The sequence below is a fragment of the Tachypleus tridentatus genome, chromosome 7 (assembly GCF_004210375.1).
Source record: "Tachypleus tridentatus isolate NWPU-2018 chromosome 7, ASM421037v1, whole genome shotgun sequence".
NCBI lineage: Eukaryota > Metazoa > Arthropoda > Merostomata > Xiphosura > Limulidae > Tachypleus > Tachypleus tridentatus.
Genome location: NC_134831.1, coordinates 287,850 through 299,660, shown reverse-complemented (window position 1 = coordinate 299,660; position 11,811 = coordinate 287,850). Strand labels below are relative to the sequence as shown.

The window sequence follows — 11,811 nt, the reverse complement described above, 5'->3', positions numbered from 1 at the left end:
ACCCATTTTCCTACCAGATGACACCATGAAACTGTTTGTTTTTGAATTTTCCTCAAAGCTAGACGAGGGCTATCTGCACTAGCCGTCCCTATTTTGCAGTGTAAGACTAGAGGGTAGGCAGCTCGTCATTACCACCTGCTGCCAACTCTTGGGCTACTTTTATCAACGAATAGTAGGATTGACCACCGCATTATAACACCCCCACAGCTGAAAGAGCGAGCATGATTGATGCAACTGAACAGGATGCATGAATGTGTTTAAATTAGTTTATCTAATCTGAAATCTTCTGACAGTTTGTGTCCTTTCATTATGGTTTTTCACACATGTTGGAATGTCAATATTACAAGAATGTATGAAGTAATCCCTCTATAACATTGTGTTGTGATATCAACAGTTAACATTTTAATCACCTGTAATCATGGTCACATGCACTTCTCTTGACTGTAAATCATGAGACTTTACAAAACAACCAAATCAGCACTTTGTATTGATGTGTAAATACATTATAAGACTACAAACAACCATGTGCACATTCTTTGATGTTTAAACCTTATTACAAGACTCTATAAAACAACCAATTGACATGTACACATTGTTGTCATCACAAGGCTGTACAACACAATTATCCAACATGCCAAGAGTTTTATATTAAGAAACAACAAATTAATGGTTTATTTATTTACATGTTGAAGCATGATAATTACTTGATTTGTTGTATTAAAAATATAATCCAAAAAACACCACTCTAGCTTTGAGAAAATCAAAACCTTGGAAGAAACCAAGTTGCATATATTTCTAGACACATCTGATCTCTATATTTACAGTAAGGCTAAATTTGCACAGCATCTATTTTTTTTTTTTATCTACAAAGGACAATTTTTTGATAGACACTAATTTTTACATTATTACAGGTCTTAAGTAATACATCACAATGCCTATTTACAAAGCAGCTGCCATATTCCCATTTTAGTACTGCACACTACAGTAATATATTTGTAGATCCTGTAATTGTAAAACTTCATGGTATACAGGATAACCAAAATTATCTTTCCTATTCCAAGATTTAACAATTAAATAACTAATGACATATGACTATACAGTTTTCAATGTGTTATAGCCCAGCTCAAACAGTTATTTTCACTCCAGTGGCTAGTATTACCACACACACACTATTTGGTTTGCAGAGATCAAATTAGTAATTTTAGTAAAGTATAACCCTAGACATAAGTACAGAAGATAAGTATGGGGGTATGTTAAGAATATCATGCATTGCACACCTGTAACAAACATTGCAGAGCTAGAGCAAGATAACCGACTCCAGTGCTGTTATAACTATGGATATGTTGCAGAAAGCATAGACTAACATCAAATATTATTTAAATATGCTGAGAACCACTAATGATGCATACATAGAAGTCTACTGACATGTCAATAAAAACTGATTGAGATGGGCTACAAAATATTGAAAACTGTATGGTTACATTTCCTTAGTTAACTATTAAATTTTGAAAATAAGAAAATGATTTCAGACAACCCTGTAAAATACTAAATTGTTAACACTTAAAACATCAGAATTTTACTTATAATTCACAAAAAGCATTACTAACTTCATACATAATAAAAATTTTTTGCTAGCTTGACAGCTTACCATTTGAACTTTTATTTTGGCGGGAGTTTGATAAATAATTATTTAAAACAAAAATTGGAAGATGAGGTAAAAGTAGTAAATGCAAGATACATTTATGCATCTGAAAAAATTACTACTTCTTCAAATGTATATTTATTACTATTAGCCAAATGGTAGCTCAGTCATGGAAGCAACAACTGATATGCATATCTTAGCTTACACAAAAATATAAGACAGTCTGCATTTCACTCCTCAAAAGTACTGGTAGATCAGTGATAAGTTTGAAAAGATACCTGTATTATAACTAAGTGAATACTACCTGTATTATAACTAAGTGAATACCTGAATGTCACTAAAATCCAAACAAAATATAAAAACTGCTATTAAACTAAATAACTTTAAATGGATTTCATTTTTGGCACCATAATAACAAAAAATGCTTCAGCGAGATAAAAAAAAAACATTGAAAACAACAACCCTACAAGGAGTAAGTGCCTATTTCAATGTGTACAAACAGTATAACATTCATTTATTTGCATATCCTACAGAATGATATAGTACCAAAAATGGGGCCAATTTTTAACACTTAAAATATGTTACATACCTTACATTGAACATTTCTTTGATCTAGTAATTAAACAGAAAACCCTGTTACATTAATATTGTATTCCTGAGCTTATTTGAACAATTTATTTTTTATATCTTAGTTGCTTTACCTTCAGGTACTTTTAACACTTATATAATTAGCATGACAACAGAAACCAAAAAATCTCTTAAGAAACTCAACTGTGAATGTCACAAGACCAACTTTTGGCATCCTTGTTGTTAATACTAACTTCAAAAGTAAATAGAATACAAGAATCTTGATTTAAACTTCCACATAATACACCTATCTGAAATTTTTCCAGATTAATGAAAAAAACTTGAATAAAAAAAAAAACACATTACTTACCGATCTACCAGTACTTAAGAATTACACTAAATCTTGTTGCTTTACCATTTTAATAGTATTTCAAAGTAACCACATGTAAGATACACATTTAACTAATATAACACAGAAATACTGTAATGGTTGAATAATTCAATTAAAAACAAACGCAACTAATTTCCACCTTTGGAATTGATATAATTAGTACTGGAAGTATGAAAATTATTCAGTTTTTGTTTCATTTATAGCTGCTACAAAGTAGAGGCAAAACTAAATATTCAAAAAGAGAATAACAAGAAAACAGACAACAGTAAAAATTTACGGTTTAAAATTTTTCTCCCAACAGTTTGAAAAATTACTCTGAATCAGTTAAAGAACTTACAGGATTTGTACTTCAGTGATGAAAAACTTAAGAAAAGATAGATACATTTAAAAAAAAACAACAATAAGAGGCATGATTCTTTAATACTTGTTAGACTGTTTAAGAGTAGAAAAACTAAGCCAGGCATAAGTGTTACCCATATCATCAACTGAGCTGTCTAAAATGGAATTTTCTATGAAAATTAATACCTTAACTTGATTTCACATAAATACATAAAACATAAAAATGTAGTAACTACAAAAACTTTAAAAAATTTCAATGTATACTTGATTATACATTCAGATTTCAAACCTTTACTTACAGATACACGTATGTATTCGTAGGAGTATTATTTTCACGAGTTTGATATATGTTAAAGTAACTGAGCATTTCACAAAACTTAGAAAAATAAAACTTTGGATATGTCAATTTTTACAGGAGAGTCCCCAGAATATGAAAAAAAAAGATTAAAAAGTATTTTTATTCTGTTCACAGGCATATCTTTCATGAGTCAGAGATCACTGATGTCTTGAAAGAAGATAACTACTTTTAAATTTTAGTTCACTATGATAAAAAAAAATCAGAATAATAAATAATTATCTTTAATATTTTTCTCTCAAGGAAGTTACAGTAGTAACTGCAAAAGTCAAACTTTGTTTTTACAAAGTTAAAAAATATTTACAAAACAACATTTCAAGGAGTGAAAATGGAATATTTTTGCAGTACATGACACAAAACAAACACCTCTTCAGTCTACTGATTTAATGGTAGCAAAGATCTTTCCTTCCCAAAGAGGTAATACTTCACTGTCATCCGATATTTCCTCATTTACAACTCCAGTTCCAAATTCATTGCATTCTTTCTTAAAGAAGTACCTATGGAGAAAAAAAAAAACATTACCGAGGTCAAACATTGCATTAGTAGTGGAGAAATATTTCAGGTTTCTTCTTCTGATTGAACAGACAGAATTTTTAATAACATGTATGTTTCAAAAACAATGGTTACAAGTGATGTTCAAATTCTATCTGCACAAATCTGTTTACATATCTGCTGTTTCTTTCAATATTGTATTAAAACACATACACAATGTGTTCATTTCTGAATAAGACCAGTTTTGCCAACTTCTGGTGAGACTCCAATGATTATCATAGCAATTTTAGCTGATTTAAAGAATAATGTCTCAAAACCCATCACAAATTTTATAACTATTAAGAGCAGGGTTTTTGATCCAAGATTCACAATCAATGTTTAAAAGGGTTGTTGACAGACATTGAAAATACAGGACAGCTCACTTAGTTATTTAATAAGCTGAAAACTTTTTTATTTTTATCATACTAAAGGTATTCACACTGTGTCACTGCTGACCATTGATGGATTGAGAACCACTGTTTTCAAATTATTATTTTAGATTTTAGGTTTTATAGAAAAACTAATATTGTTTAGATAAAGAAAATATAAATCATATACAGATACACTAAGAACTACAAAAACTTGGGTATCTAAATGAAGGCAAGTTTAAAAATTAATTTTCTTTTAGAAACAAAAAGACATTAGTTTGCAGTTGTTCATAATTCTAAATGACCATAGATCCCCTTCTTACAGGGACAATCCCTAGATGAGAAATGTTGTACCTGAGAGAAAACTGTTCTTGAAAATGTTCCCAATCCAAAACTTTTATCCCCCCTTCAATGGCTCAGCAGTATGTCTACAGAATCACATTACTATAAACCAGGGTTTCAATATCTGTGGTAGGCAGAGTACAGATAGCTAATTGTGTAGCATTGTGCTTAACTCCAAGCAAAAAAAAAAAAAAAAACTGTTTCCCAGACATACTATTGCAATTTATTCCTTGCATTTAGTATGAAGTCTACAGCAGTAATATATTAAAAATAAACAATCAGTAAACTTTGTTATTTATTAATTTAGGTTTAGCATCATTATGTGTAAATGGACAAAATTACCATAGTTACAACCATGGATTTGTAACAGTATTTTCCTGTAGTGTTTTAAAACAATAAAACCCTGAAACATAAACTCAAGTGTATAGCTGTCACTAATACAGCAAGCTTTTGCAGTTCTGGTGACTACAGGTATGCCTGGTTTTGGTTAACTTAACTTACATCCATCATCAACTTCAACTGTTAGAATCACTTTTCACATTAAAACCAGAAAATTTTATAATTTTATCCACATCATTTTTAATTCCAATAATCATACTACATACAAGCAACAACTTTGCAAAAACAAAAAGGTCCTGAATAAATTATTTATATTGTAAATAAGTTCAGTCTTCATACCACACAAAAGTTTTGAAGAAAAAATATAAAATAATAAACAACTTAAATTAACAACTAAATAACAGATCTATTCTTTAAACCTAAACTTAGTTTTTTAATAGTTAAATATTTGTATGAAAAATAGAACTACCTATAATTTCCTTTTTTGCTAAGAAGAGTTTTAAATTGTTTGAGTGTAATATTTTTTCCTAAAAGTTTAGTTCGGTAAGGCACAGATTCTCCAGAGAAACAATAACCAATGACAGTGACATCACTGGGAGTCATGGGTAGAGAAATAGCATGATGAGTAGGTGGCGAAGATTTCTTGCTGGACTTCCTTAAGCTACAAGACAAAATGAAATTACATAAAACTTAGTAGATAATTTAACTTTGAAACTTTATTCATGAAAAACTTTGAAAAATTGAGGTGCCAAACTTCATAAAACCCAAAACATTTGTATTATGTACACTGTATACATCCTTTATGTCTGGGTGTGTGTCAGAACCTCCCATACCCAGTTTTTCACATCCTTGGTTCCAATTTTATCTTAAATAAAATTTTTTTGGTAATATAAAAACAAATATTTAAGCAAATTGACACTCATGGACCATACTTTAATTAAAAAGTAGGTTGGGATGCTTACTACAGTAAGAAAGGCAAAGAAAGTATCTATGCTTACTTTTCATGGTATGCTACTTTTTGCAATATTATTCAAAAGATACTAAAGCAAAAACCTTATGCTACTTAAAAAAAAGTTCCAAAACATTTATAGCTTACAAAGCAATTTGGTATTGATAATGAAATGAAGCCACAGCTTGGAACAACTGCCACTGACAACAAAGCACATCCACCTTGTACTGCTGCAGTGTAATGTTATTTTATGACTGTTATCATCACTTTATATTAAGGATCAATGTAATATAAAATGATGAAACTTTAAAAGTTAGGTGGTAATAGAACTTTTGTCATTAGCTTACATTTTGAAAAATTAGTTCATCATTGCATTAAGTATCATGAAAACAGTGTTTAAATAATCCTTTAATGTTATTTAGGTTTCCTGTATACAACATATTAACAAAAACCTGATTTAACAGAAACAAAACTAATTTAATTATGCTTGTTATATCTGAGGTGGTTAGGGAGTACAACATGCAACATAAGGGTCCACAGGTTCAAAATCATCATCCCACCAAATGTTCTCATCCTTTCAGCCATGGGACATTATAATTTGAGGGTCAATCCTACTATTTGTTGGTAAAAAAAGTAGCCCAAGAGTTAGAGGTGGGAAGCGATGACTAGCTGCCTTCCCTCTAGTCTTATTCTGCTAAATTAGGAACAGCTAGCACAGATTGACCCCATGCAGCTTTGCATGAAATTCAAAAACATCTTACCCTACAATGAGAGTTGTAATTGATGAATGATACTATTAATTGCAAAATGTAACAAAAGTTTAGTTATAAAAATACACCCCCTGTGAAACAAAATACTCAGTATTATTTTATTCAATGTTCTTTCTGGTACAGACCAGGCATTGACAGGTGGTGGTTAGGGTGCTCTACTCGTAACCTGAAGGTCGCAGGTTCGAAATCCTCATCCCACCTGCTAACTTTTTCAGTCATGGGGGCTTTATAATGTGACAGTCAATCCTACTATTCATTAATAAAGAGTAGCTGCAGAGTTCGAAAAGGGTGGTGATGACTACCTGCCTTCCTTTTAGTCTTTGACTGCTAAAGTAGGGATGGATAGTGCAGAGACAGTTCCTCATGTAGCTTTGCATGAAATTCAAAACAAAGGAAACCCAAGTGGAATTGTAACATGATGTACACTTCATTTTAAAAATATAAATTTTTACTATTTAATATCAAAGCAAATATGAAATGAATCTATACTGAATTTTTCAGACTACTTTGGAAAAGCTGTTAAATAATAAATCTTGAATATAGTATGTTAAACACCCATGATTTCTGTATTCTATATGAACTTTCTCTCCACGTGTGACAAAACTAATAACCAGTAAAGGTTTTCCGACTGATATAACTGGATGAATAATTTACACGTCATTCTTCAAATCAGTATTGATAACAGACTGCATGTTAATTCAGATTATCTTAACTGCATATACCCATATTCAACTAATACAAGCTAGATCAATAGTATGATTTTATTTCAGTTGGGTAAATAAAGTTTAAAGAAGATTCAATGATACTATTAATGTTACAATAACTATTATTATTATTATTATTCTTTTAGCCTTTGTTTAGAGTAAAAGCAGTTTCAAATATCGATGACATAAGAATTTTTTTTTTTATATATTGTTGTACCTGGGGTTGGCAGAATCTTCTGTAATGTCAAAATTTTTGACAGGAAATTTGCCTCGACCCGAATCCTGGTGACCTTGTTTATCCCTTGAGGAGGTTGTTCTGTTAACAAAACGTCATTGTCAAAAATTTAGGTATGTTGTTATTAAACAATATAAATATTGGATTCATTTGTGACAAACTAAATGAAACCAGTTTGATTAATTTTGACCCCTCCAAAAAAACATTTGTATATTCAACATGCAAAACACATAACATTACTATTAATTTATCCACAGATGATACCTTTAAAAAGAAATAACATTTTATAAAAGAAAAAAAGTTTTAATTTCTAAATGCAATGACCAAGACAGATTAAAATTATTTTCAGATTGTATTATAAACAATTAGCAAAGACGGGCGTCGTACTTGAATTACGAACTTACATTGTTTTACCAGATTTAACAAAGACGGGCGTCGTACTTGAATTACGAACTTACATTGTTTTACCAGATTTAACAAAGATGGGCGTCGTAATTGAATTACGAACTTACTTTGTTTTACCAGATTTAACAAAGACGGCGTCGTAATTGAATTACGAACTTACTTTGTTTTACCAGATTTAACAAAGACGGGTGTTGTACTTAAATTACGAACTTACTTTGTTTTACCAGATTTAAAACGAGCCTCATCTTCCAGCCTCCGCTTTGCCTCAAGAAGTTGTGTGGCTGTATCAGGTGGAGGAAGTATTGGCATGGAAGGATCTAGGGCAATGGGCTGGGTAGGCTGTACCCCACAGGGGAAAGGATGAGTTGGGATATGGGGATTAGATGATTTGGAATAAGAAATACTGCTTTGCAAATGTAGAGAAGGAGGCCCACCTCGTTCTGTGGAGGTTGAACGTGGAATATTGTATGCTGGTGACTTTTTGGAGTTGCTATGAAAAACATAATGGAGGAATAATTTCACTCTCAGAGATGTAATAAACAATACATTTTCAGAGGGAAATCCACTTATTGAAATCTTTGGCCATACACACACACATTATAAATTCCATACTACTCTTAGCTTTCTAAATAATAAAATGTATATTTAGATCAGATTATAATGTAAGGAAAATGCCGTGCACTCCTATACTGGAGATAAAAATTCACAGACACATGGGAAGTTTCAAAAAAACAATTACATCCAACAATGACATAAAAGAAAAAAAATCATGAAATTAACATTATCACACAACTGTGTTAAAAATATATTTATTCTTAACCTTTGTCGACACGGTATTGGAGAAGTCGTAGACAACGTAGAACGATTTGATTTCTTATGTTTTGAGGAGGAATCTTTTTCTGAATCTGGGCCGTGACCATGAGATGTGTATTTCTCATTGTCCATCATCCAGTGATAAACCCTAAGAACAAAAAGAGAAGTTACAGTACTGTCAGTCTGTGTTTAATATTTCATGGTATAGAATAACTGGTCTCTTAGCTTTCTACTAATTTTCCTTCTTGTGTTTATATTACTAGAAAGCAAAATCCTGTATATGTGTGATTTGAATGTGACTAATATGAAAGAAAATCACATAAATGAGATTATTCAATGGAAAATTTCAAGAATCTAACTACTGAAGTATCAGAAAGGTATTTATAAATTAGAAAGTTATATATAAAATAATCTGTAACTTTTCATGCTTTCAAACTAGTTTTCACAAAATATTTACAAAGCCTCACTAATGAAACTATATTAAATCAACATGTTGATAAACTTTTCTTCTTCTTCTGTGTACTAAAATCTTATTATTCAATTCATTAAAGAATCATATAATCCTATTTCATTTCTTACCAGTCTTGAAATACTGGAGTATAAATTCTATAGCCTTATTGACATCTTATGACCAAACTTTCAAATATTATAATTACAAATTGAATATATGCAGTTGAGCTAAAATTGCATTGTTACCGTTCACTAGAAGCCATGGTGGGTGGGATTGGATCACACGCTACACTGACACCACTGTCAATACAACTACTGCTGGAGTCATTGGTTGATAACCTCTTATTACTTGATCTTCGAGACGTATCCTTTGACCTCCGGATCTGCTGGTGCTCCACAGGAGCTGTAGTGAACTGTTCTGGTAATGTTCCTCTAGACATTGTTGGATGGTGATGGTGAACATGTTTATGGATGTGTAAGGGAAAACTAGGGAAGTTAGTGGGTTCATTTTCAGGAGTGAAATCGTGAACTGTTCCACTATCACTCGAGCATACATCCCGGTCCTAGTTGACAAAAAAATAAAACAAATTACACACACACACTCCATAAAAGTGATTAAATATAATGTATAAAAACAATACCAGCTAATTCTGGAGAAAGTCCCCATAAATGAGAAACTGAAAAAGATAATATAGTTTCTTTACTTTTACTACAATGCTGCAGTAATTTAAGAAAATTCATATCTTGTGGAATTTTCACACAATTACATAACATTCACATTTTAATCTTTTTAAGGAAAAACAAACTAGAGAAGTCACTTTATCAACTTTTAAATTTATTTCATACAACTTAAGTATTTAACATCTAATAAACCTACTTAATTGTATTAAAACATCTTAATGGATTATGTACAACTGAGTTTATATTAACATCAGAAATTGAGATGATTGATATAACTTACACACATTTCCATTTCAAAACAAAAATATGCTCCAAACTCTCTTCTCTGACATGAAAAAGTAAATACTTTGAAACACCAATTAAAAGTTCTAAAAGAAAAAATCCTTACTGGCCAATAATTATGAACAAATGCTGAACCTGGTTTTGAATTTTGAAATATTAACTTAATTTAGGTCCTTACATTACAAAAACTGTTTAAAAGTGTATTTATAATTATAGTTATGGTTCAACTTAAAACACTTGCTATTCAATCACAGTTTGTTCATTGTGGCATAAACAAAGTACTTTATGTTCACCACTGGAACTAACAATAGCAAGAAATGAGCACAGTGGAGACTGAACCAGTTTCACACATTCCATACTTGTATCATAATAACTAAGTAATTACAGACTATGGCAATGCCATAAAATTAAGATGGACAAACACCAGTACTTTTAGTATGTGCAAACCTGCAGTTGTTTATTAAATAACATGATGCTTAAGTAACATTAAATAAACTTTTAACTTATAATTCAGTCCAACTGTACTGATTCCCCAGTTTTCTTAAATATTTAGAGCCTTAACACGTACCCTTCTGGGACGGCCAAAGCTGTTGTGATGGGAATGAAGAGATTGATAAGGGCTGACATAGAGGCCTCCACTGTTTAAACCTGAAGTAGACAACCTCATAGCCATCATTGGAATAAACCCTGATGATCCCGGCACGCTAGACCTTCGCCTTTCTAGTGGAGGTGATAAAGGAATTGGTGAAGGAGAAAGTTGACCTGGAGTTTGATGTGCTGAATCATTCCATACTCTTGACACATGTTGGTCCAAAATTGACTGGTCATTTTCCTCTGTAACTGCTTGCTTTTCTTTCATGGCTGCTGACAGAAGTTGAGAAGGAATACCTGCAAACCTACTTACCGAAGACTGGAAACTGATATCACAAGATTGTGTTCTCTCTTCTTCTATCTATAAATGCAATTTAAAAAATTATCTCTACTAGTGATCTCAGTAAGTCAAGGAATAGAACAATCATAGACAAGAATTCACTCACAAGAAATTAACTCAAGCAAAAATGTGTAAGCACAAATAAACTGAGTACAAGTTTACAGTTAAACTTAAAATAAAACCAGGAATTAAAAATGGTCTTTCAGATGAGTTACCATACAACCCAACTCTGCTGTTAACAAAACCACTAAATGTAGACAAAGAACAAAAAAGCCTGTGCCTCCAAGTTTAGGATAGAATAGTACCTCCAGTTTTCGAATAGACTCTTCAATCTTCTCCTGGGCTTCTCTTTCTTTCTTAACTTGGAGTAACTTTTGGGTTAAAAGTGCTGCAAAAGCTTCTGCTTGCATGGGCTTGATAAATTCCTTTGGTGGTCGCTGAGTTCGCTGAGGATAAAAAAAACAAAACAAAAAACTTTAGTAACTCAAGTTGAAATAAAGTTAAACCTATTTCTTACTTACAAATACTACATAATTATACTAGTACTCATGCATAATATTAAAAGCTAAAGCCAGGCCCAGAGTTATTTAAGACTGCATTTCCTTTTCATGAAATTTAACCCTCAATATATGTTTTTTTATACCACTCTTTACTTGTGTTTTCCCTTGTTACAACATTCAGTGTAAAAACCTGAGCAAAAACATTTATTAGCATAAT

At 31.4% G+C, this 11,811-nt stretch overlaps 1 protein-coding gene across 5 annotated transcripts in view; it reads right to left on the bottom strand.

Annotated features, from left to right (window-relative positions):
- Positions 1 to 641: 641 nt before the first annotated feature.
- Positions 642 to 11,811, bottom strand: part of LOC143254947 (axin-1-like) — a 46,519-nt gene continuing 35,349 nt past the window's right edge. For all 5 annotated transcript variants that reach the window (XM_076509861.1, XM_076509858.1, XM_076509860.1 and 2 more), the window contains 8 exons: positions 11,400 to 11,540; positions 10,732 to 11,115; positions 9,447 to 9,763; positions 8,758 to 8,898; positions 8,152 to 8,427; positions 7,515 to 7,613; positions 5,344 to 5,535; positions 642 to 3,791 (listed from right to left, as the gene is read on the bottom strand). In XM_076509861.1, coding sequence (XP_076365976.1) covers positions 3,665 to 3,791; positions 5,344 to 5,535; positions 7,515 to 7,613; positions 8,152 to 8,427; positions 8,758 to 8,898; positions 9,447 to 9,763; positions 10,732 to 11,115; positions 11,400 to 11,540 — 1,677 coding nt within the window. In that variant the 3' untranslated portion in view covers positions 642 to 3,664. The remainder of the gene's footprint in view (positions 3,792 to 5,343; positions 5,536 to 7,514; positions 7,614 to 8,151; positions 8,428 to 8,757; positions 8,899 to 9,446; positions 9,764 to 10,731; positions 11,116 to 11,399; positions 11,541 to 11,811) is intronic.